The sequence below is a fragment of the Myxocyprinus asiaticus genome, chromosome 30 (assembly GCF_019703515.2).
Source record: "Myxocyprinus asiaticus isolate MX2 ecotype Aquarium Trade chromosome 30, UBuf_Myxa_2, whole genome shotgun sequence".
In the NCBI taxonomy this organism is placed as follows: Eukaryota; Metazoa; Chordata; class Actinopteri; order Cypriniformes; family Catostomidae; genus Myxocyprinus; species Myxocyprinus asiaticus.
This window is the reverse complement of record NC_059373.1, coordinates 43,698,124-43,724,807: the sequence shown is the minus strand read 5'-3', so window position 1 is coordinate 43,724,807 and position 26,684 is coordinate 43,698,124. Positions and strand designations below refer to the sequence as shown.

The 26,684-nt window shown below is 48.2% G+C and overlaps 1 protein-coding gene across 2 annotated transcripts in view; it reads right to left on the bottom strand.

Moving 5' to 3' along the window:
- LOC127420738 (CMP-N-acetylneuraminate-beta-galactosamide-alpha-2,3-sialyltransferase 1-like) overlaps window positions 1–26,684 on the bottom strand; it is a 74,418-nt gene that overhangs the window by 13,488 nt on the left and 34,246 nt on the right. Inside the window, exon 3 of one of the 2 annotated variants that reach the window (XM_051663253.1) lies at window positions 12,009–12,188. The exons of the other annotated variant lie outside the window; for it this stretch is intronic. Coding sequence (XP_051519213.1) covers window positions 12,009–12,188 — 180 coding nt within the window. The remainder of the gene's footprint in view (window positions 1–12,008; window positions 12,189–26,684) is intronic. 2 annotated transcript variants of the gene reach the window in all.

Below are 26,684 nucleotides of genomic sequence, written 5' to 3'. Positions count from 1 at the left end.
TTCTCTTCGGAGCCGAACGGTCATGCTCGCTGAGCTGAATACTACTGTTCATTCACCTGCTGGATCTGACGGCGCATTTCAGTGGCTTCTCCCTCCTCTGCACTGGTGCACTGCAGAGAATGCCCTTGGGCGCTTCGGCAGAAAAACTAGAGAGTGTATTTTCTGAAAGAGCATTTTTCCCCTCTAAAAGAGTATATATTTCTCTAAAAGAGCGCACACACGGAACGTCTTTTTAAAGATGCGTCTTTTTAAAGATGCTTTTCCGATTGTGTGTTATTCCTAGTTGTGCTCGTTATCTCTCGCCTTCTAACGGTCACGATCACTGTCTTTCGTGTCTGGGCACTGCTCACGTGGAGACAGCGTTCGTGGATGGTCACGTTCTCATTGCAAGAATATGTCCATGGCAACGTTGCGGTCGCGGCTCGCCTTCGTAAGAAAGCGAGCCACCCCAGAGGCTCCCGCCTCGGTCCTTTTACCCACGGGTTTGAGGCCAGCGCGGCTAGCACTGGGGGCGATTTGGGGACCCCAATGGGACCACCTCTGCCGAGTATCCCCCCGCGGACCTCCCATTCCCCAGCACGCTCGTCTGCCCCGATCGGGCTTCCGGGTGAGTCCGCCGGCTCGTCTCACGGCGAGTTCGACCTCTTATTCGGAGCCCGCAAAAGTGATGAGCTCTCGAGCGCAGCATCGGAGAGCGGGCTCGTCCAGTCGGAAGCCTCAGCTGGGCTGCTCCCTTCGGGGTCGATCGCCCAGTCACAGGCTGACGCGGAGATGATGACATGCTTTCCAGGGCAGCCGCGAGCCGCTCAAAGCCACGCCCCGCCCCGTTCCTTTCTTCCCGGAAGTGCAGGAAGAGCTGACAAGGTCGCGGGAGGCACTTTTTACTGCCCGGTCCCGATCTTTTCAGCTTCCCCGCTCTCACTACCCTCGATGGTGGGGCGGCCAAGGGTTATTCGGTTATTCGGCAATCCCCCGGTGGATAAAGGCGCTCGCGGTGCACCTATGCCCGCCACCTGGCGCGGGTGCCCAAAGCCCCCGTCCAAGGCCTGTAGGTTTACGTCGTCTCTGACGGTCAAAGCCTACGGTGCTGCTGGACAAGCCGCCTCCGCCCTGCATGCCATGGCTCTCCTGCAAGTCCGCCAAGGCGCTAAAGGAACTGCACGAGGGTAGTTACGCCCCGGGATTGATGCAGTAACTGCGCTCGGCGACCGACCTCGCTCTCCGAGCGACGGAGGTCACGGCGCGGTCTCTCGGGCGGACGATGGCAACACTAGTGGTCCAGGAGCGCCACCTTTGGCTCAACCTGGTCGAGATGGGTGAGGCCGACAGGACATGATTCATTGCTGCCCCCATTTCCCAGGCGGGCCTATTCGGCGACACCGTCGAGGACTTTGCCCAGCAGTTCTCGATGGTAGAGCAGTAGATGGATTCTAGCCGGCTTATCCTGCCCCGGCGCGGCTCAAGATCCCGCACCCCATCTACTCATCGCTGAGGGCGTCCCCCTGCGGTGACTGCACCGGCTCCACCGCAGCCCGCCCCTTCGGCCTGGCCCCGGCGTGGAGCCCACCACAGGAAGCAGACGCCACCCGTCTCACGGCCGCCCAGAACCTGTGAAAGGCTTCAAAGCGCCCTTGAGACGGGCAACCCAGGGACAACAAAACCCACTGCTATGGAGCTGGTAAGCAGATCTTCATCTTTTTGTTACCTTTTGTATTTAATTGCGCTGCATGCCCAAGTGGCTGCAGTACTCAAGAGCTCAGCAAGAGTGGTTTCCTTGTTCCCTGGGTCACATATCCGGTGTGTATGGCTGGCATCACGACCACCGTCCACCACTCCATTTGGCAGGTTGGCACTCCAGCGGTGGTCTCCCGCCTGAGCGCCCAGCTGTGGCACAAATCCACCCCCGATGTGACAGTCTCCATGGGTCACGAGGACAGGCCTCTTCCTCCCCCATCCCAGGCTGTTCCTGGGGTGGTCACAAGGAGCCAGGTAAGTGCTTCAATGTCCTCGGACTCAGCACGGCCACGATGTGGTGTGGCACCTTAAGCTCCGCCCCACCGCGAGGCCCCACCTGCCGGTACATCCAATGACATTGTCCCTTTGGTCCCCCTTGCGCGGAACTTGGACGCATAGCTTGCGTTTTCCAGTCAGTCACGAGGACTGGTCAAGACCGTCCGACTCGGCTGCGCGATTCACTTCGCCGGGCATCCGCCCAGGTCCAGCGGTGTCCACTTCACCTTGGTGAAAGACGGAAACGCTGCTACCTTGCGCGGAGATCGCTACCCTCCTACGGAAGGACGCAACAGAACCTGTCCCTCCAGCCGAGATGAAGAAGGGGTTTTACAGCCCCTACTTCATTGTACCGAAAAAAGGCGGTGGGTTGTGGCCAATCTTGGACCTGCGAGTACTGAACCGGGCTTTACACAGACTCCCGTTTAAGATGCTGACGCAAAGACGCATTCTAGCGAGCGTCCGGCATCAAGATTGGTTCACGGCGGTAGACCCGAAGGATGCGTACTTTCACGTCTCGATCCTTCCTCGACACAGACCCTTCCTGCGGTTCGCATTCGAGGGTCAGGCGTATCAGTACAAAGTCCTCCCTTTCGGCCTGTCCCTGTCTCCTCGCGTCTTTACGAAGATCGCAGAGGCTGCCCTTGCCCCGTTAAGGGAGGTGGGCATTCGCATTCTCAACTATCTCGACGACTGGCTAATCTTAGCTCACTCTCGAGACGTGTTATGCGCACACAGGGACCTGGTGCTCTCACACCTCAGCCGACTAGGGCTTCGGGTCAGCTGGGAAAAGAGCAAGCTCCTCCCGGTTCAGAGCATCTCTTTTCTCGGTTTGGAGTTGGACTCAGTCTCCTTGACGGCGCACCTTATGAACGAGCGCGCCCAGTCAGTGCTGGCCTGTTTGAAGGCGTTCAAACTGAAAACAGCGGTTCCACTGAAACTTTTTCAGAGGCTCCTGGGGCATATGGCATCCTCGGCGGTGGCCACCCCGCTCGGGTTGATGCATATGAGGCCGCTTCAGCACTGGCTCCAGACTCGAGTCCCGAGACGGGCATGGCGCCACGGGACACACCGCGTGGCCATTACGTCGGTCCGTCACTGTCTTTTCAGCCCTTGGACCGACCTCTCATTTCTACGAGCAGGTGTTCCCCTAGAACTGGTCTCCAGGTGCGTCGTGGTCACGACATATGCCACCAAAACGGGCTGGGGCACTGTTGGCAATGGGCACGCAGCCGCCGGCCTCTGGATGGGTCCGCGGCTGCATTGGCACATCAACTGCCTCGAGTTACTGGCAATTCTGCTCGCCCTGCGGAGGTTCCGGCCATTGATCCAGGGCAAGCACGTGCTAGTTCAGACAGACAGCACGGCAGCGGTAGCATATGTCAACTGCCAAGGCGGTCTGCGCTTCCGCTGTATGTCACAACTCACCCGCCGTCTCCTCCAATGGAGTTAGCAGCACCAAGTCGCTGCAAGCCACTCACATCCTGGGCAACCTCAACACTTCGGCGGATGCGCCGTCACAACAGGTTACCCTCAAGGGAGAGTGGAGACTCCACCTTCAGGTGGTCCAGCTGATTTGGAGTCGATTTGACAGGCACAGGTGCACCTGTTCGCCTCCCAAGAATCCTCCCACTGCCCACTCTGGTACGCCCTCACCGAGACCTTCCTCGGCATAGACACGCTGGCACACAGCTGGTCCCCTGGCATTCGCAAATATGCGTTTTCCCCAAGTGAGCCTGCTCGCACAGACCCTGTGCAAGGTCAGGTAGGATGAGGAGAAGATCATCCTGGTAAGCACCCTACTGGCCCGTCCAGACGTGGTGCTCGGACCTCATGCTCCTCGCGACAGCTCCCCCCGGGCAAATTCCCCTGAGGAAGGACCTTCTTTCTCAGGGAAGGGGCACCATCCGGCACCCGCGCCCAGACCTCTGGAATCTCCATGTCTGGCCCCTGGACGGGATGCGGAAGACCTAAGCTGTCTCCCACCTGCGATGGTAGACACGTTCACTCAGGCTAGGGCTCCCCCTACGAGGCGCCTGTATGCCTTTTAAGTGGCATCTGTTCGCTTAGTGGTGTTCTTCCCCTCGTGAAGACCCCCAGAGATGCGCAGTCAGATCAGTGCTTTCCTTCCTGCAAGAGAGGTTGGAAGGGAGGCTGTCCCCTTCCACCTTGAAGGTGTACGTTGCTGCCATAGCAGCACACCACGACGCAGTCGACGGTAAGTCCTTAGGGAAGCATGATCTGATCATCAGGTTCCTAAGAGGCACCAGGAGGCTGAATCCCTCCAGGCCGCGCCTCGTTCCCTCATCGGACCTCTGTAGTTTTTCAGGGTCTACAGAGAGCCCCCTTTGAGCTTGCAGTCAGCCGAGGTTAAGGCACTCTCCTTGAAGGCTGCCCTCCTGACTGCGCTCACTTCCATCAAGAGGGTAGGTGACCTGCAAGCATTCTCTGTCAGCGAAACATGCCTGGAGTTCGGTCCAGGCTATTCTTACGTGATCCTGAGACCCCAACCGGGCTATGTGCCCAAGGTTCCCACCACTCTTTTTAGGGACCAGGTGGTGAACCTGCAAGCGCTGCCCCAGGAGGAGGCAGACCCAGCCCTGTCGTTGCTGTGTCCGGTGCGCACTTTACGCATCTATTTGGATCGCACGCAGAGCTTTAGAGTCTCTGAGCAGCTCTTTGTCTGCTTTGGTGCACAGCGGAAAGGAAGCACTGTCTCCAAGCAGAGGATCGCCCACTGGCTCATTGACGCCATAACTATGGCATATCTCGCCCAAAACATGCCGCCCCCGGTAGGGCTACGAGCCCATTCTACCCGTGGGAACGAGACGTTGGTCCCTCCTGCCACAACGCTGAACTACCCGCTGAAATGGCTGGACCTTATATCGGCTCCTCAGCGTAAAACCTGAATGAATGGTTGCATACCAGCTCCTTTTATACCCGTATGTTCGGGGGAGTGGCATGCAAATACCACTCGCCAATTTTCATTGGCCTTTTATCAAAGACCAGAGGTGTCTCGGGCTCCCAAGAGTGAACCCTAGTGTCACTACATCGACACCAACGTCTCGTTCCCTCCATCAGGGAATGGAGGATACACCAGTAACCATGACGTTTTCCACAATACAGTGATAAAAAAACAAAAACAATATTTACCTACATATATTTTTACAAAACACTCTTTTTATGAACAGAGTTTGTAAAACCTACTACACTCGCTAACATTTTGGAATTCAGTTTTTATTTATAAGCCAAGAATAATTTATTGTTGTCCAGTTTATCATTATTTGATACAGTATTATTATTATTACTTTAAGGATTTGTTGTATACAGTAGTAATATTTCTGTTTTATTTCATTCACTTTCACCAGGAGCTTATATTCTGATGCTGCAGTGTATTGTTCAACATGTTGCAAAAGGCTGTATTTTATGTTAGCATCGTTGGCAACATTCATTACAGTACAGTAACAGTAGACATACAAGGCACAGCGGCCCCTCAGCACACTAGAGCAGAAGGAAAAAAAAAAAACATTGCTGAAACTTTGCTTGGTGCAGAACAATCTGGAATAATGTTAAACCTCATGCATGCTTTGAGTATGTGTTATACACTACAAAGAACAGAGATGCACATTAGCAGTTTGATAATCACAGTACGCAATATCGCAATTTCGATTTTACTTTGATTAATCATTCAGCCCCAGGGGACATTATACTATAACCAAGGCATCATCCTTGTTAAACTGAGGTCCTAACTCTCTGTGGTCATTAAAAATCCCAGGGCACTTCTTGTTAAAAAGTAGGGGTGTAAAAATGGGAAAAATTGAAAAATTCCCTCATTGGTCCTTATCAATCATGGCTTTCTAATAATCCCCATCCATGAATTGGCTGTATCACTCTCCTCTCCATCAATAGCTGGTGTGTGGTGAGCGTTCTGGTGCACTATGGCTGCTGTCGCATCATCCAGGTGGAATCATCCAGGTGGATGCTGCAAACTGGTGGTGGTGGAGGAAAACCCCCTGTTCACTATGTAAAGTGCTTTGAGTGTAATGTCATAAAAAACGCTATAAGTAAAATGTATTCATTCATTTAAATATCCTTTGACATCTAATGGGGCGCAACCCCACCCGCCCCTCATGTAGAGATGCCACTGGTGTGTTATTTGAAGTCTTAAAGCAGAAATGGCACAGAAACTGAACATTTCAGACAGAGGGCCAGAGACAGGGTAGAAAAATACCATGTTATACTACATAATTACTGTTTTTTATTGTGCAACAAACTTTACTTAAAATAAACCTCAAGGGGGGAAAAAATGCATGTCATGACCCCTTTAAATGTTTCTTAATATAGTTTACTTGGTGCCATTAAACGTGGTTTGAAAGAGAAAGTGGTTTATTAACAGTAATGCCTCAAAAGGTTACTTAAAACTGTTATACATATAGACGTGAAAATTGGCTGATTAGATCAGTATGCTAAATCAGTTTGCATACTACCTGAGTGGAAGAGAATGAAAGGTAGAAATAAAAGAGAAGGGGTAGCCTCATGGCTCAGAAGAGAGATTTCACTGAGAGCAGGAGTCTTGTCTGATAGCCTGTCAATCCACTCTTATCCTTTCTTGACCATGCAACCAAAACCAAACCTGATACATTTGAACTGATCAATCATTAGACATCACTTAACCCCCACTGGGCGGACCCCCCTGATGTAGAAACAACTCAATAAGCATAAATCACTATCAGCGTATGTATTTTAGTATGCCTTGGAATGCAAAAGGCCGCTTTTAAAAAGGACATTATTTTTCCCCTTTTGTCACTCACTCGAAGTTGTGTCGATGTAGTGACACTAGGGGTCGCTCTTGAGAGCCCCGAACACCTCAGATCTTTGAGAAAAAGCCAATGAGAATTGGTGAGTGGAATTTGCATGCCACTCCCCCAGACATACGGGTATAAAAGGAGCTGGCTTGCAACCACTCATTCAGATTTTATCTTCGGAGCCGAGCGGTTGTACTATCAGCGAGCTGAATACTACTTCTGTTCCATTCACCTCTTAAGAAGCGTATGCTGTTGGATATACGGTCGCGTCTTTCCTTCTTCCGGGGGAAAAAGCCACTCTAGCCGCCCCCCGTGCCTCGCCTTTTACCTCTGGGTATGAGGCCGGCCCGGCTGGCGCTGGAGGTGATTTGGGGGCTTTAATGGGCGCGGCTCTGCCGGGTAAATCCCCGCGGACCACCCATGCCCCAGCACGCTCGTTTGCCCCAGCCGAGTTCCGAGAGGAGACCAGCTCACCCCAAGGCCAGCTTAGTGTACCTTTCGGAGCTCTGGAGTGGGATGAGTGCTCGATCGCTGCATCGGAGAGTCCAAGGACTTGACTGGGCTGCATCCAAGGACTCGAATGGGCTGCCACCTTCGGGTCGGCCCGCCCAGTCTGAGGCTGATGGTGAGATGGCCGCCATGCTTGCCCGGGCCACCACGTGTGTCGGGTCGGAGTGGAAACTTCCACCCTCCCCTGAGCCCTCGCGGCTAGATGTTTGGTTCCTGGGTTCAGGGTGCTACTCAGCCACGCCCCCCCCCCCGTCCCTTTCTTCCCGGAAGTGCACGACGAGCTGACAAGGTCATGGAGGGCACCTTTTTCTGCCCGAAACTTACCTCCCAGCTCATCCGCTCTCACTACCCTCAACGGGGTGGCCCACAGGTATACGGAGGTCCCTCAGGTGGATAAGGTGGTTGCGGTGCACCTGTGCCTGCAAAGCGCAACCACCTGGCGGGGTCACCCGGCACTCCCTTCCAAGGCCTGTAGGATGATGTCGTCTCTGACGGCCAAAGCATACAGCGCTGCTGGTCAGGCCGCCTCTGCCCTGCATGCCATGGCCCTCCTGCAAGTACACCAGGCCAAGGCACTAAAGGAACTACACATGGGTAATCCTGATCCCTATGTAATACAGGAGCTACACTCGGCGACCGACCTCACCCTCCGGGCGACGAAGGTCACGGCGCGAGCACTCGTGCAGGCGATGTCCACCCTCGTGGTCAAGGAACACCACCTGTGACTCAATCTGGTCGAGATGAGGGATGCAGACAAGGCTCGCTTTCTCAATGCCCCAATCTCTCAGATCGGCCTATTCGACAATACCGTCGAAGACTTCGCCCAACAGTTCTCGGCGGTGAGGAAGCAGACCGAGGCTATACAACACATCTTGCCCCAGCACGGCTCAAGATCCTGTATCCTGTCTGCTCACTGAGGGTGTCCCCCTGCGGCGGTGAAAGCCCAGGTGGCTCCGCCTCAGCCTGAGCCCAGTTCTCATCCCCAGTGTAGAGCCCCCTACCTCACGGGCCGGCACGAGGACCCGGAAGGCTCCTGAGATGGATGACACAGGGAGCAAGATGTCTGCTGCAAACCAGACCACTCCATCCCCCGGTGGAGGGCCGGGAGGTAAATCCTTGGTTTCCTTTTATGTTCGCCACACCCCGAACGGGCTGCGGTACCCACATTCTCCCTGCATCACATAGCCAGTATTTACCACCCGCCTTCGTGCGTCCAGACGCTCCACCCACGGCCAGGCGATTATGATGGACTACGAGGACGGTCAAAAAGTCCCTCCACCCCCGTCGCTGACCCCCCCTGACGCCGGGTACATGGAGCAAGGTAAGTGCTTCATGGGTACCCTCAATGCAGCCACGAGTTCGAGACGAAGCGAGGCTCCTCGACGTGGCATCCCCTGCTCCCTCCCGCTGTGAGGCCCCACCCACAGGTACGTTAAACACGATCGTCCCCTTAGTGCCCCTCGCCCGGAGCTTGGACGCGTGGCTAGCGCTTTCCAACCCATCGCGGTGGTTGGGCAGGACCATCCGACTCGGCTATGTGATTCAGTTCACCAGGCGCCCGCCCCGATTCGGCAGCATCCACTTCACTTCAGTGAGGAGTGAGAACGCTGGCAACTTGCACAAGGAGGACCTTGTATCAGTACAAGGTCCTCCCCTTCGGCCTGTCCCTGTCCCCTCGCATCTTCACGAAAGTCGCAGAGGCAGTTCTTGCCCCGTTAAGGGAAGTGGGTGTCTTGTTCAGCCCTTGCATTTCTATGGGCAGGAGTTCCCCTACAGCAAGTGTCCAAGCACGTCATCATTATGACAGATGCCTCCAAGCAAGGCTGGAGCGCTGTGTGCAACGGGCACGCAGCCACTGGCTCCTGGATTGGACCATGACTGTGTTGGCACATCAACTGCTTTGAGTTGCTGGCAGTATTGCTCGCCTTGCGGAGGCTTTTGCCGTTGATCCAGGGCAAGCATGTGTTGGTCCGGACAGACAACACAGCGACAGTAGCGTATATAAATCACCAAGGCGGCTTACGCTCTCGTCACATGTTGCAACTCACCCACCGTCTCCTCCTATGGAGTCAGTGGCGACTGAGGTCGCTGCGGGCCACTCACATCCCGGGCAACCTCAATGCCACAGCGGATGTGCTGTCGTGGTAGGTGACGCTCAGGGGAGAGTGGAGACTCCACCCCCAGGTGGCCCAGCTGATTTGGAGTTGGTTCGGCAAAGCACAAGTAGACCAATTTGCCTCCCAAGAAACCTCCCAATGCCCGCTCTGGTATTCTCCGACGGGGGCCCCCCTTGGCCCAGACAAGTATGCGTTTCCCCCTGTAAGCCTACTTGCACAGAGCCACAGCAGTGGTAGACACATTCACTCAGGGGAATTGGTGTTCTACCCGAGCTGAAGACCCTCAGAGATGCGAGGTCGGGTCAGTGATTTCCTTCCTGCAGGAGAGGCTGGAGGATGGCTGTCCCCCTCCACCTTGAAGGTGTATGTGGCCGCCCTAACAGCACACCACGATATAGTGGATGGTAAGACCTTAGGGAAGCACGACCTGATCATCAAGTTCCTGAGAGGTGCCCGGAGGCTGAATCCTCCTAGGCCACGCCTGTTCCCCTCATGGGATCTCTCCGTGGTCCTCCTGGGCCTTCGAGGAGCCCCCTTTAAGCTGCTAGAGTCAGTCGAGTTGAAAGCCCTCTCCTTGAAGACGGCCCTCCTGACTGCGCTCACCTCCATCAAGAGGGTCGGGGACCTGCAAGCGTTCTCTGTCAGCGATACCTGCCTGGAGTTCGGGTCCAGGTGACTCACGTAATCCAAAGACCCCAGCCGGGCTATGTGTCCAAGGTTCCCACAACCCCCTTCAGAGATCAGATGGTGAACCTGCAAGTGCTGCCCCAGGAGGAGGCAGACACAGCCCTGTCATTGCTGTGTCCAGTGCGTATTTTGCGCATCTACTTGGATCGTACATAGAGCTTTAGACACTCTGAGCAGCTCTTTGTCTGTTTGGTGGACAGCGGAAAGGGAAAGCTGTCTCCAAACAGAGGCTTGCCCAATGGATCATGGATGCCATCACTATGGCATACCAGGCCTAGGCCGTGTCTGCCCCTTCGGGAATACGAGCACACTCCACATGGAGTCTGGCATCCTCGTGGACACTGGCCCATGGCACCTCTCTAGCAGACATCTGCAGGGCAGCGGGCTGGGTGACACCCAATACCTAATTTTACAATCTCTGGGTTGAGCTGGTTTCGTCCCATGTTCTGTTAGGTATGAACAGGTAAGTTCGGGAATACGAACAGCTGGCCGGGTGTATCGCTTGTGTATAGCGCCTTTCCCCTCCAAAGAGGCGAAGATGTGCGCTTCTTTTCCCATGCGAGTTCACAAACCCATGAACCCTGGATGTCCTTCTTCCCTAGCCCTGTGGCTCATGAATTCAGCAGAGGAATTCACAGCCGGAACCAGTACGTGTGTAATATGCCCTTACTGAGTTAGGTGCTCCACAGGTGCTGGTTATTCCGGTAACCTCCTGTGATGTATTTTCTGCAGTACGGTCTCCCTGTCGGCAGACCTGCGTCTCCCTTCGACAGAGCCCTCTCTGTCCCCGTCGCCGTGTTTGTAGAGCTCCTCACCTTTCAGGCAGGACCTACCACCGCGCCTCTTCCATGTGCGACTCTGAGCCCACATGACATGCTTGCCACGTTACCTTCCCTCTGGGCAGGATGTGGTCTCCACGGGGTCTTTTCCCCCTGAAAAAATATGATAGGAAAAGAACACCTTCCCCGGCGCATATATTGGGCGTTAAAATGGCCCCAGCTGAATAACTGAATACTCTGTGGAGAGAAAACATAGAGAGAAAAGGCTGCTGCTGGCACGGCCTGCTTCCATACTAGATACGTCTCCCCCCCCGCGCCCCCCGCCCCCAGGGATGTGGTGAACTATACAATGTTTTTTGGGGCATTGGGGGTGGCTACGTGCAGACCGGTGCACCTGCTCCTACGCACGCAGCAGCTTGCTTGCTTGCACTGGCACCGGCAGTCCACGTAACATGGTTCAGCTAGTTGTGGCGTTTCATATAGGGACCCTTAGTGTCACTCCATCGACACAACGTTGAGTGAGTGACAGAAGGGGAACGTCTCCGTTACTGTCATAACCTCCGTTCCCTGATGGAGGGAACGAGACATTGTGTCCCCCCTGCCACAACGCTGTACTACCTGCTGAAATGGCTGGGACCCTGTCTCGGCTCCTCAGCACAAAACCTGAATGAGTGGTTGCGAGCCATCTCTTTTTATACCCGTATGTCCGGGGGAGTGGCATGCAAATTCCACTCGCCAATTCTCACTGGCATTTTTTCAAAGATCTGAGGTGTTCGGGGCTCTCAAGAGCAACCCCTAGTGTCACTACCTTGACACAACGTCTCATTCCCTCCATCAGGGAATGGAGGTTACGACAGTAACCGAGACGTTTTTGTTAATTTTCAACCCTACACATTCACGATTATTTTTCCTCTATGCTCTTGCGACACATCCCTCCATATTGAAATCAATTAACTGAGTTATACATAAACTCTAATATGTCAGCACCCTAAAAAAAAAAAAAAAAAAACACTCAATGAAAGACTTATTTTCTGAGAAAAAAAAATATTTTGGCCTGAGTAAAACAAAACCAAAGCAGGAAGAAGAATCAATACACTTACTGCGAGATGTGTCCTGTGGTTAATGCACTGATCATCCACTCCAAATCCAGAGTTTTAAAGGGAATGAGGATCAGACTGGTGTTGTTGTCTAAATCAACAGCGCTCTCTGGATACATGACATGATGAGTGGTCTTATAGCCAACATCCTTTTCAAAACCCTGTGTAGAAGCTTGATTCATTCTGATGGCACACACACAGAGAATGAATCTACAATGCAACAGAAATGTACCATCTCTGTACTATCTACAGTATTCTGCAGTAACATCTTACAAAAGCCAAAATGATTAAGACCAAGCAGAACAAACAATCATAAACTACAGTCACTAGAGTTGGGGTACTCGAGTCTGGACTTATATTGGACTCGTCACAGACTCTGATAAATTTTAACTCTGACTTGACTCGCACTCAAGCCTTTGCGATTCTGAAAAATAAATTAAAAATAATTTTAACAAAACAAAATTGAGAAATAAATGAATGCATCTTTCTCTATTCGGCTGTAGCACCCCCTGATGTCATAGCCAGAATTTGTTTCACCTTGTTGAGCACAAACGCACATAGGCACACTCAAACAATATGCATGAACTGTTCTAGGGAGAACAATGTATAACATCGATTACCGAGGTGGCTGGCACAACTGCCAATGCCCTTTCCCCTTTAGTGGATGTGTTTGTGCAATCGAAGCTGTGCTGGTGTCACGTTTTCAGGAGCAGATTGTGTCGTGGTTACAATCAAGACCTTAACTGAGCCAAGTCACACACACAAGTCTCTCAATATTTAAATAAAAACAAATCCGTTCTTAATCTATATGAACTGGTTTCATTCAGTTTAAAAAAAAAAAAAAACTGAATCAACCCGAATATTCAGTCAATATTTAAACATCCACAGATGCATGAGTGAATTACAGTAAGCATGTATGCTATATAAAACTAAAAACAATCATAAAGTGCACACTCAGCAAAAGGGCACAGCGAAGTTCCAGACATCTGTTGAATATGGATGTTTCTTCAAATTCAGGCACTTTTAGCACTGTGAACTGCTAAAAAGTAAAGTTTCTACAATATTTTTCACACTCTTTTCTTTGTCTACTAACAATGTTTAACAGTGTAAGTACATGCACAGGAGATTTATGTCACTAGTATTTTTGTCTGAAAGTTATTGTAACATTTGCAGGAACGAGGCAAGGAGGGTCGAAGTGCAGGCTTCTTTAAAACTCAAATAAACATAAGAAACTCAAAACATGAACACAGAACATACCATTACATCGATCAAGGTTAACAACTGACAGAGAGAACAGGAGGGCAATATATACACAAGAACTAACAAGGTTAACAAGACACAGCTGGGCTCAATCAAGGGGAACACAAACAGAGACAAGGAAAACACAGAACTTCAAACTAAAAGTCTTACTTCTCCTAGCAACCTCTAGTGGCCACTAGGGCAAATGTCCCAAGTGTTACAGGAGCCGCTCCGACGCTCCAGCACAAAAAAGAAAAATATTTCGTTGAGGGCCTGGAGGCAGGCATAGACCAGGGGACCAGGGCAGAGCCAGTAGCCAGGGAAGTGGCTCCAGGAAGGGAGCAAGGTCTGGCTGCCAGGGAGGTGGAGACTCATAGGGCAGAGCAGCAGGAGGCGGAGCTGCAGGAGGTAGAACTGTGGAAGCCTCAGAGGACTGGACAGGCTCATGGAACAGGGCAGGCTGGGAGCGCTGACAGTGACTGGGGAACGGCCTCCATAGCCAGAAGCGCCGGCAGCGACTGGAGCAGGGGCCCTTCTTCTTCTCTGGATGGCCGGGAGCACTACTGTGGGAATGACCTCCATGGCCAAGGCTTCAGGCGCTGGGACGGACGAGGCTTCAGGCGCTGGCTCAGGGTCGTTGACCGTGACCAGTGTGGGCACTGGCAGAGGCATGGGATTACTGCCATACCCAACAGTGTAACAGGAGAACGAGCCTCAAAACATAGTCAATGAATTCGACCAAGGAAAGCTCACATCTGCCTCTTGGCAGACAGGATTCCACAGGCTCATTTAGTCCGAACCGATAGCAGTCCTTGAGACAAATATCTCCCCAACTGAAATCCTGGGCAACTGCAGAACTGCTCTGTATATTGCTCGATGGTATCCCCTCCTAATCAGGTCAAGTCATTTTTATTTGTATAGCGCTTTTACCAAAACACACAAAGCAGAAATATCCTTGGGAGAAACCAGGCTCACTATGGGGGCAAGTTATCCCTCTGGCTAACCAGCATGAATATAATGCCAATATTAGATATTTATATGCAGTGTAAGTCACGGTTTAAAATGTATAAACCAAGTGTTAAGGTCAAGTGTTTACAAAAAAAAAAATACAAATAAAATAAAAATAAAAAAAACTTTATGAACTGTAAGATTAATGACTGTCTTTGAAATCCATCCTGGATTAACTGCAGAAGTTCACATATATGCATTGTCCTTTGTTAGTTGGATGAAGGCTTTTGTTGGCAAGAAAATGGACTATACTCTTGAAATGGAAAACACAGACTATCAATAGACAAAGGTGATGCAGGCAGAGATCAATGAGGTGCATCACAGTTCAACCGGCAGGTCATTTTGGTGAGGTTCTGTGGGTTCCATCCTAAATCCAAGGTTCAGGCAGTGGCATATGAAGTATCCGATGTCTTACAGTTGGAGTTGGCATCATTACATCCTCTGAAGTCCATTGTAAAAGACTGAAGTGATGTCTGGCTAGCACCGGCTGCATTTAATTGTCATCACTCAGAGACACAGAGCAGTGGAGTCCAACACAAAGCAGGAACGGAGCTGGATCTGGCAGGCTTTGGTAACCTCGGGATATGAATAAATACAATAATATTAGCGTAGATGTCATTCAATTTTATGCGGAGTTATAGATCGTGATAGATGTTTCTGGTTCCAGCAGACCCAACTAAAGCAGCCTAATTGTGAGTTGGATAAATTAAGTGTATGCCTGGCTAAATAGATGCATCTTTAGTCTAGACAAACTGAGTGTGTCTGCATCCCGAACAGTGTTAGGGAGACTATTCCATAATTTAGTAGCCAAATAGGAAAAAGATCTACTTCCTTTTGTAGATTGATATTCTAGGAACTATTAACAAGCCAGAATTTTGTGATTGTAATGAACGTGATGGAATATAGCTTGTCAGAAGGTCATTTAAATCTGTGGAGCTAGACCATTCAAAGCTTTGAATGTAGTTAACAGAATTTTAAAATACGAAATTTAACAGGTAGCCAATATAACAATAAAATGGGGCTAATATGATCATTTTTCTTGGTTCTAGTCAGCACTCTGGCAGCTACATTTTGAACCAATTGAAGTTTACTGAACTTGCTGGACATCCTCCCAGTAATTCATTACAATAATCTTGTCTTGAGGTCATGAACACATGAATTAGTTTTTCAGCATCAGAGACCATGTGTCAGCAATATTTATGGAGGTGGAAGAACGCTGTTCTACAAACATTGGAAATTTTATTTTCAAAAGGGCAGATTGGTATCAAATATAACAAGTTCTTTGCTGTAGAAGACAACGTAACAGTACATCCATCAAGAGTCAAATTATATTCAATTTTATTGAATATATTGCTTATTTTATTTTTTATTTTTTATTTTTTTAAAGAGGTTTTTGGTCCAATAATTAGTACCTCTGCTTTATCGGAATTGGGTAGAAGGAAATTTCTGGCCATTCAATCTTTGGCTTCATTGATACAGTCTGCTAATTTGGAGAATTGTAAATTTTCGTTGGGTTTAGAAGAAATAAATTTGGGTATCATTGGCATAAGTGGAGACTTATTCCATGACTCCTGATAATATCTCCCAGGGGAAGCATGTATAAGGAGAAAAAACTGAGACCCTAAAACTGATGCCTGTGACACTCCATACTGAACTTTTGATTTGACAATTCCTTGTTTACATATACAAAGTGGTAGCGATCTGATAAATGGGACCTAAACCATGCTAATGTAAGTCCACTAATGCCAACATAATTCTTCAGCCAATTCAAGAGAACGTCATGATCTATCGTGTCGAAGGCAGCACTAAGACCTAAAAGCACTAGAAGAGAAATGCAGCCACGATCAGTTGATAAGAGCAAGTAATTTGTAACTCTGATAAGTGTAGTCTCTGTACTGTGATGGGGGCTAAATCTGACTGAAATTTTTCATATATACCATTTCTCTGTAGAAATGAACAGAGTTGGGATACATTTAGTTGACAAAATTGTAGATTAGAAATGAGTCTGTAATTAGCCAATTCCCCAGGATCAAGCTGTGGCTTCTTAATAAGTGGTTTGATAACTGCCATTTTAAAGTTTCTTGGGACATGTCTTAAGGATTGTGAGAAGTTAATATTAAGAGGTTCTGAGATTACAGGAAATACTTCTTTAGAGCCTAGTTGGTATAGGATCTAATATACATGTTGTGGCTTTTTAATTTGATAAGTTTTGTTAGATCTTCATGACCCATGACAGCGAAGGATTGAAGTTGCTTGAGGAAAATTATGATACTGTTTTCTGAGGTGCTGTGACAGTTGATTGCATAGTTCCAATTATTTCTGATCATTTCAATTTGATCAGTAAAGAAATTCATGAAGTCATTACTATTGTGCTGCAACAGAATATCTGGTTCAGTTGATGCTTTATTCCTAACCAATTTAACCACAGTACTGAATAAACACCTTGAATTGTTGTGGTTATTTTCTAAGAGTTGCTAAAAAATGCTGACCTGGTAGCTTTTAGTACCAGCTACAGACAAGATCCTTCCATGCACCGCAAAACACCTCTAATTTTGTATTCTTCCACTTGCGCTCCATTTTTCCAAGCCGCTCTTTAAATGTTTTATAACTCTTTTCCCAAATAAACTCAATGTAAATAAACCAAAACAAGTAAACTTATATAATTCAAATAAACAATTAAACAATAAATCAACTGAATTACCAAATGTACTGAATAACATTCAATAACTGTCCAGATTCACAAATACCTCGACCTTTTCGTTGTCGAATGAATTCAAATGAATTGAAGATTATTCGGAAATCCACGAACAGAAGATATTCACAGTTCAGATAAGACTCTTGGGTTTTTGGCTCGCCATCAAACTTTCTGGAAAGTTCATGCAGAAACATCCACGATGAAATGTTCACTATCCTCATTGAAAACGTGGTCCAACTCGAACAAAACACATATACAAAAAAAAAAAAAAAAAAAAACTGGCCTGCACAAAGCAGGAAAACATTCTCAGAAACATTTTCCAACATTTCACAATTATTTCACTTTTCTTAACTCCTAATACATTCATTAGCTTTAGCTCTAAATGCCATGCCTCATGTTAGCATTTACACAACACAGTTTCTCAACCAAGTTTACATTTCTAATTGTCATTTATATTTAAATTAAAAGATTAAACTTACAAATTTCCTCTAACTAAACACTGTTCTTTTCTTCCAGGTTTTATCTGGATGAACAGTGAAATAAATGACTTCATCACTCAGCTTTATCTCGATTAGACATCAAGATTCACTCAGGTAAGTATTTCTCTTTTTCTAGAGCTTTAGCTTAAGATTAAACTAATCTTTTCTATTTTCAGACTTTTGCTGCTATAAATTCCTAACAGCGCAGTTGATCAGCATCTTTGCTTCTTCTGTTGTGTCTGCGTTAACTCTAGGGTGGAGTCAGCGGCTACAGCAAGACTGGCTGATTGGATAAATCACATTTGCAACGCTGATCCAAACTCATATTGCAGATAAACTTGACCAATAAGTTTTACATATATTTGCAAGTATTAATAATAAATATACAATTGTACATATTTTTCTGACTCTTTGGTTTTCATTCTGATTCTAGTTACTTGTCTTTAGTTTCTTCACATATTTTAGTTAAATATACACTTTATATAGTTAGTTTTAAGCTTCTAACTAGAATACAATTTACTCTGATTTTACATCTGGGTCACATATCTTTAGTGGTCGAAAGAATAGGTCTACCTGAATGATAGTGTGGTGTAGATTGAGTGACATTAGCTGATTGCAGCAGTTAAGAGAGATAAGGTAATGATATAAGGTAACGATCTGAGATGTCATCACTCTGTGGAAGAATTTATATAGTATATCAACATCAACTCCATATGAAGAATTAAATCAAGCCTATGATTATGGCGATGAGTTGGTCCCATCACATTTTGTCTGACTCCAAGAGAGTTCAGAATATCGATAAATGCTATTCCCAATGGTCATTTTCATTACCTATATGAATGTTGAAGCCACCAACAATTAAAGCTCTATCCACAGTAACTACTAGATCCGATAGAAAATTTGCAAATTCACCAAGGAAATTGGAGTATGGCCTGGGTGATCTATATACTGTAGCGAGGGCAAAAGACGACAGATTTTTAATTTATATCTGACGGTCACATTAAGCATTATTAGTTCAAAGACTTAAACTAATGTCCTGTCCTCTGAGTAACACCAAAAACTTCACTGTAAATAGTAGCAACACCTCCTCCTCGACACTTCATGTGTATAACAATAACCCGAGGGAGTAGATTCAAACAAATATATTCATCTGGTTTAAGCCAGGTTTCAGTCAAACAGAGCGCATCCAAACTATGATCTGTATTAATTTACAATTGGTGTTTTGGTAGAAAGAGATCTAATGTTTAATAGCCCTACCTTTATGTAATGTTTCTTTTTATCTTTTTCAATTTTGACCTAAATCACATTTTTTCTAAATGATTTAGGGATGGGTTTGTGTTTGGTAGTTCGGGGAACAGACACGGTCTCTATGAGATCTGGGTGATACAGTCTATGTGTGTTGTAGTTTGTGACCTGTGTTGATGTCTTATATTAGCTAGCAGATGTTCAGACTAACCAGTTTGTCTGCTTCCTGACCTGGGCCCCAATTAGTCAAATACTATCACTAATAAGACTATGAGCCAAATTACTAAAGGAGAGCAACACCTAACCTGGAGGGTTGGAGTCCATCTCTATTTAGCAGGTCAGGTCTACCCCAAAAACTCTTCCAATTGTCAATAAACCCTATACTATTCTCCTGACACCACTCAGACATCCAGCCATTCAGTGACACTAATCTACTATAGACCTCATAACCACGACGAGCAGGGAGGGGACCAGAGCATATTACAGTGTCTGACATCATTTTTGTAAGTTCACACACCTCTTTATCTTTAGTGATCTCTGACTGGCGAAGCCGAACATCGTTAGTGCCGACATGAACAATTTTAGAAAATCAACGTTTAGCATTAGCCAGCACTTTTAAATTTGATCTGATGTCAAATTTGATCTGATGCTTCCGATCCCCCCAAATGCATTTAACAATGGTGGCTGGTGTCTCTGTCCACATTCCTTATAATAGAATCACCAATTATTAAGGCTCTTTCAGAATGATCCTCAGTGGGTGCTTCACTGAGTGGGGAGAATTGATTGGAAACCCTAACAGGAACTGGAGAATGGTGTCGCCTTGCTGAGCGAGTATGCCACCGAGACGTCACCCAAACACCCTGCTGCGGGGGCTGCACACGCTGAACAAGAGTGTGTATGTTTCTCACGGTTCTACCCGCATCCAAAACAATATCTACCGGCTTCTCTCTCACTGACCTCCACTAGCGTTCGGATGCGTGTCGAACTCATTAAACTTCTCCATCTCCATCATGGAAGAAGCTATGGTAAACATGTGGCATGCAATGCAGGAAAGAATAACATGAACGGATGCCATAACTTACAACAATTGTTTGTTGTTGTGGTTGTTCTTGAGCAGCAAGGTTTGAGATTGATGTGGTTCAATGTGGTTCCTGATCAGATGACATGATATGAAAAAAATGACATGACCATTGGCGTTCATCGGACAGACAGCTAGCCTTTATTTTTAAGCAAATTTATGTGAGACTTGCTAAATAAACATTAGCTAGCAATACTATGTACATTTTTAGCTAAATATCAATAACTTTTTTGGCCAATTTTGTCGCTTGTGGAAGATAGTCAAACCTTTTTAATTACGAAGCATTTATTTGCGCTAGCTAGTTTATTTCTGGAAAAATTGATGTGACCATCATCGGCGAGCCTCTTCTTTTTATATAAATGTTTTTTGGCAGTTTCTGTGAAACTTGCTAAATAAACATTAGCTAGCAATACTATGTACATTTTTAACTAAATATCAATAACTTTGCCTGAATTAATGTGAGGCAGAGAGCAGACGCTGTTCAGACCTGCCTGGAAACTGGTCTGCTAGTTAGATAAGTTATCTAGCTTGTTGATTTTCCCATGTAATAAAAAAAATGGTAGATATCTTTCTATAATTTAGCAGATAGCCTTACCCATCCATCACACAGACATGATTTTAGACTGTGTGTAGCTTCCTGTTCACAAGGAAGTGTGAGAGGGCTGTCTGCAGTTGGACATTCTGGTTAGTCTGTAAGCCTTTGATGACTATTCAGTGTATGGTTTGTGAAGAACACACTGCTAGCTACCAATTGTGTAATTTTTTTCTGTTGTAGAGATGGATAGAGACTATGGCTTCCTGCTCAGCACCCTCAAGAGGAGGAGGCAGCTGGCTGCTGATGAGCTTAGGTTCATAGCAGAGGAGGATATGGCTCATGAAGGCATGAGCACACAGGAGGAAGATCTGCTGGACCAGGAACTACTGCAGGAAGACCCGAACCACGAGGAGATGGAGGATGAGATGGAACCTGATCCCCAGCCAAGACCATCAACTGGGTATGTATGAATGTGTATGTATTGTTTGTTTCTATTTCTCAAATGTCTGATACTCACAGTAACACTAACACTAACACTGTTACTCATATTATTTTGGGTATGGCTAGCCATTCTTGCACAGGTCCCAAGTTAGCTAGAAAGCGTAAACGCTTCCCTGACTCTGTTTCTTATCCCTCGTACTCTGATATCGATTTACAGTCACCAAAACCTCTCCCATTTAAGCCTAGCCATCCATTCAGTATTGACTTAGGTAGCATGCGTCGGGTTGTGGGGTCAACCGTCAATATAATGTTGCGAGAAATTGACTTTTTCATGCTGTTTTTTACTCAGGCTGTAGTTGCTGACATATGCAGCTTTACAAACCATCAGGGGTGGGAGCTCGTCCTAAACTGTCCATCATATTATAGCTACCAAGGAGCTTGGATGAAGGTGACCCCCAATGAATTTTACAAATTAAATCATTAGAATGGTCATAACATTTAAACAATAGATTATATTTCTAATCTGTCTGCTATTCTACATTGCCCACAAAATTATGTATATTTGTGGCGCGGGGGCGTGGTCTAGCATCTCTCTGGAGAGAGAGAAAGCGGTGAGGGCGCTTACACCTGAGCTAAATTATGTCTAACACCTGTCTCTAATTTCAGTGAGCACGGGAGAGTGGCTTAAAAAGAGCCACACCACCAGCAGTCGGAGAGAGAGACTGGCACAAGAAAGGCCATGGTGCTACAGAAGCTATTGTGATGTTTATGTTATGAAGCTAAAGTTTTAAAGTAAATATTTGCCTGTGAAACTGTAAGCATCAAGGTGGACAAATTAAATGCCTACCTGAATCAGGAAACCTCGCTTCTCGCCTCCTCCTTTCCATTGAAAAGTGTTACACTGGTGCCGAAACCCGGGAAAAGTTTGGTTGAAGATGGACGGAAGTCACCCCGTAGAGTCCTCCAAGTTGGCGGAGATCCTCCAAGCCCTCACTGGCTTACATCGGAACCACCAGCAAACACTGCTTGAGCTCTGGCAAGATCAAGATCGCAGGTTTATGGAGCTCCTGCGCGCTCAAGCAGAGGACCGGCAGGTGATCCGAAGCCTCCTCACCCTGGACACTCATACGCCGTTGCCCCCGCCTGCTTTACAGAAGATGGGGACGGCAGATGACCCCGAGGTGTTCCTGGATTTGTTTGAGCGTACTGCCGAGATCTGGGGCTGGTCGCTCGGCCAGTGGGAGGCCCGACTTATTCCGCTGTTGTCTGGGGAAGCCCAGCTCACGGCTCAACAACTGCTGGCAATGAGCCTCCTGGCTTACGATGACTTGAAGAAAGCCATCCAACAACGGGTTGGTCAGAGTCCGGAAGAAAATCGTCAACTCTTCCAGAGCCTGAAGCTGGAAAACTCCGACTGCCCGTTTGCCTTCGCCCAATGGCTCCGCGACACCTGCCGAAGATGGCTGCTAGTGGGGGACCGCGGCGTCGACAAGATCATTGACCAGGTGGTACTGGAGCAATTAATACATCGACTGCCAAAAGGGGCGGCGGAGTGGGTCCAGTGCCACCATCCGGTGTCGCTGGAGGAAGCCGTCCAGCTTGTGGAGGACCACATGGCAGCGATCCCGAGGGCAGAAGAGCCCTCCTACTCTCTCTCTCTCCTCCCCCATTTTTTCCCCTGTCTCATCCCCCTCCCCTCTCTCCTCTCATTCTGCTCTCTCCCCAGGGCCCGTTCCTGCCCCACGCAGGCAAAGAGGACTTCAGCCACCGAGACCAGCTCCCCGGGCATGGGAGGTGACTCCTCCCCCTACCCCGATGCCCCGCCGCTCTCCCTCTCAGGTGAAGGCACCCGCTGATGCAGGTGCGGGCGTGGCACCTGGGCCAGCCTGCTGGAGGTGCGGGGACCCGGACCACTTCCGGGATCAGTGCCCTCTGATGGAGCTGGGGACAGTGGTGTGGGTCTCCAACCTCCCGCAGGCTGCCCCCGACCGGGCCGGAGCGTACCGGATACCGGTAATGTCAAGGGGGGTACTCACCAAGTGTTGGTGGACACTGAATGTAATCAAACCACTATCCACCAATGCTTGGTTCAACCGAGGCTTTGGGCACAGCTAAAACGGTGAGGGTGAAGTGTGTGCATGGGGATATTCACAAGTATCCTGTGGTGACTCTGACGATTAAATTCTGGGGGAAAAAGCATAGAGTGGAGGCCGCGGTTAGTTCCCATCTCACCCATCCACTGATTTTGGGGATGAATTGGCCTGACTTTAGAAATTTACTGAAGGGAATTTGTGCAGATGGGTCCTGTAATAAATTAGGGAGATGTACAATGTGCGATGCTCTGGCAGGGGAGGTGGAGCCAGGGCCATCCTCGACAGATCCACGTCATAATGATGAGAGAGGGGGAGAGGCTGCAGCCCCTCCCCTTCTCAGGGAATTCCCTGAGGGAGATTTCCCTTTGGAGCAGTCGCGAGACGAAACTTTCAAACACGCCTTCGACCAAGTGAGAGTCATCGATGGTCAACGACTCCAGCCTGACATTGCCCTTTCATACCTCTATTTTGTGATTATAAATGAGCGGTTGTATACAGGACGCTCAGACTAAAGAAGATACAACCCAACTTTTGATCCCACGGAGCCGTCGGGAAATGGTATTCCAGGCGGCTCATTATAATCCCATGGCTGGTCACTTAGGAGAAAGGAAAACACTGAACCATCTAATAGCCCCCTTCTATTGGCCGGGCATTGGTGGCGATGTATGCAGGTGGTGTGCGACATGCCGCGAATGCCAGCTGGTTAACCCACCGGCCACCCCAAAAGCGCCATTGCGCCCTCTTCCATTGATCGAGGTCCCCTTTGAGAGAATTGGAATGGACCTCATTGGGCCATTAGAATGGTCAGCACGCAGATATCGCTTTGTATTGGTCCTAGTGGACTATGCAACGCGATATCCGGAAGCAGCGCCTCTTCGCAAAATCTCAGCACGCAGTGTTGCGGAGGCGCTCTTCAAAATAATCTCCCGGGTGGGGATTCTGAAAGAAATTCTCACCGATCAAGGCACAATGTTTATGTCACGAACATTACGCGAACTGTACGAATTGTTGAGTATTAAATCTATTCGCACCAGCGTGTACCATCCTCAAATTGATGGCCAGGTGGAACGATTTAATAAAACCCTCAAAAACATGATTTGTAAGTTCATGCACGACAATGCTAGAAATTGGGATAAATGGCTCGACCCCCTGTTATTTGCAGTATGTGAGGTCCTGCAAGCCTCCATTGGCTTCTCCCCATTCAAGCTGCTGTATGGGCGACACCCACGCGGTGTGCTTGATGTATTGCGAGAGGCCTGGGAGGAGGGAACTTCAAATAGTAAGAATGAAATTCAATACGTTCTTGATCTTAGAGCAAAACTCCACACTTTGGGGCAACTAACACAGGAGAATTTGCTCCAAGCTCAAGAACGACAGTGCTGACTGTATGACAGGGGAACTCAGCTAAGGGAATTTGCACCGGGAGATAAAGTGCTTGTATTACTTCCCACATCGAGCTCTAAATTACTCGCCAAGTGGCAAGGACCCTTCGAGGTCACACGACGAGTGGGAGATCTCGATTATGAGGTTAAATGAACCGATAGAGGGGGCACACATCAAATATACAACCTCAATCTCCTGAAATTGTGGAGGGAGGAGGACACTGTGACGTTGGCTATGGTAGTTCCCGAGAAGGTGGAGCTCAGACCGGAGGTGAGTTCAAAACATAAACAGTTCACCTCGGTCACTTGCGGAGACCACCTCTCATCGAGTCAACTCGCAGAGGTTGCCAGGTTACAGCAGGAGTTTGCGAATGTGTTCTGCCCTCTACCGGGGTGTACGAACCTCATTCACCACCACATCGAGACCGAGCCGGGGGTCGTGGTACATAGCCACCCCTACCGATTATCCGAACACATGAAGAAAATAGTTCGGGAAGAATTGGATGCAATGCTCGATATGGGGGTAATAGAAGAATCCCACAGTGACTGGTCCAGCCCAGTTGCTCTAGTGCCTAAGAGTGACGGGTCTGTACGGTTCTCTGTGGATTATAGAAAAGTCAATGCGGTGTCTAAATTTGATGTGAATCCAATGCATTGTGTTGATGAGTTGCTCGATCGGTTGGGCACTGCTCGATTTTATTCGACATTGGATTTGATGAAGCGTTATTGGCAGATCCCCTTGACACCAATTTCCCGTGAAAAAAACCACCTTCTCCACACCATTCGGATTACACCAGTCTGTGACCCTTCCGTTCGGTTTGTTTGGGGCCCCGGCTACGTTTCAGCATCTCTTGGACCGAATCCTCAGATCGCATTCAGCTTACGCCGCTGCCTATTTAGATGACGTCATCATCTAGAGCAATGATTGGCAGCGGCACATGCAACATCTGAGGGTGGTTCTGAGTTTGCTGCGCCGAGCGGGACTTACAGCAAACCCAAAGAAGTGCACGATTGGGCGGGTGGAGGTACGGTATTTGGGGTTCCACTTGGGCCACGGGCAGGTGTGTCCCAAAATTGACAAGACAGCGGCGATTGCAACCTGCCCGAGGCCCAAGACCAAAAAGGGGGTGAGACAGATCCTGGGGCTGGCTGGCTATTATAGAAGGTTCGTGCCTAATTATTCGGATGTCACCAGCCTGCTGACTGATCTCACTAAAAAGGGAGCTCCAGACCTGGTCCAGTGGACGGAGCAGTGTCAGTGGGCGTTCACGCAAGTTAAAGCCGCACTTTGCAGGGGGCCGCTTTTACATTCACCTGACTCCTCTCTCCCTTTTGTTTTATAGACAGATGCTTCAGACAGAGGGCTGGGTGCTGTGCTCTCGCAGGTGGTGGAGGGGGAGGAGCGCCCGGTGCTGTACATTAGCCGTAAGCTCTCGTTGAGGGAAACTAAGTACAGCACCGTGGAAAAGGAGTGTCTCACCATCAAGTGGGTGGTCCTCACTCTCTGATACTACCTGTTGGGGTGGGCCTTCACCCTCTGTTCCGATCACGCCCTGCTCCAGTGGCTCCACCGCATGAAAGATACCAACGCGCGGATCACCCGTTGGTATCTGGTTCTTCAGCCGTTAAGATCAAGGTGGTCCACAGACCGGGAGCGCAGATGGCTGTCGCCGACTTCCTTTCCAGGAATGGGAGGGGGAGTGGTAGGCAGGCCGGATGTCTCTGGCCTGAGTCGGGCGGTGGGGATATGTGGCAGTGCGGGCGTGGTCAAGCATCTCTCCGGAGACAGAGAAAGCGGTGAGCTAAATTATGTCTAACACCTGTCTCTAATTTCAGTGAGCATGGGAGAGCGGCTTTAAAAGAGCCACACCGCCAGCAGTCGGGGAGAGAGACTGGTACAAGAAAGGCCATGGTGCTACAGAAGCTATTGTGATGTTTGTGTTATGAAGTTAATGTGTTAAAGTAAATATTTGCCTGTGAAACTGTAAGCATCAAGGTGGACAAATTAAACGCCTACCTGAACTGGGAAACCTTGCTTCTCGCCTCCTCATTTCCATTGAAAAGTGTTACAATATTTCATACACTCTAAGTTTTCCTCTAGCTTGTAATTAAAATGGTTGAAAATGCAGTTGTCTGATGAAGTATGGTGGCCGGAGAAGATTTTTATAAAAATTGCTGTGTGAAATCTTATTGATAAAGGATGATTAGCCTTAAATAATCATATATATATTTATATCATTTGAAAGCCCTAGTTCTTCTCTTCAATATGGTATATACAGTTCAGGTGTGTGATGTTATATGAATATGAATATACTATGAATTTGTATATGAATATCATATTCTGGCACAGAATGGAATTTTCGGAATGTTAGGCTAAGGCTTTAAAGGGTTAAACACACAAGTAATATATCAAACGAAAGCTCCCATTCTCAGGAAGGTGACTGTACAATTTTGTTTTTTGCCATAATACCACAGTTTGAATTA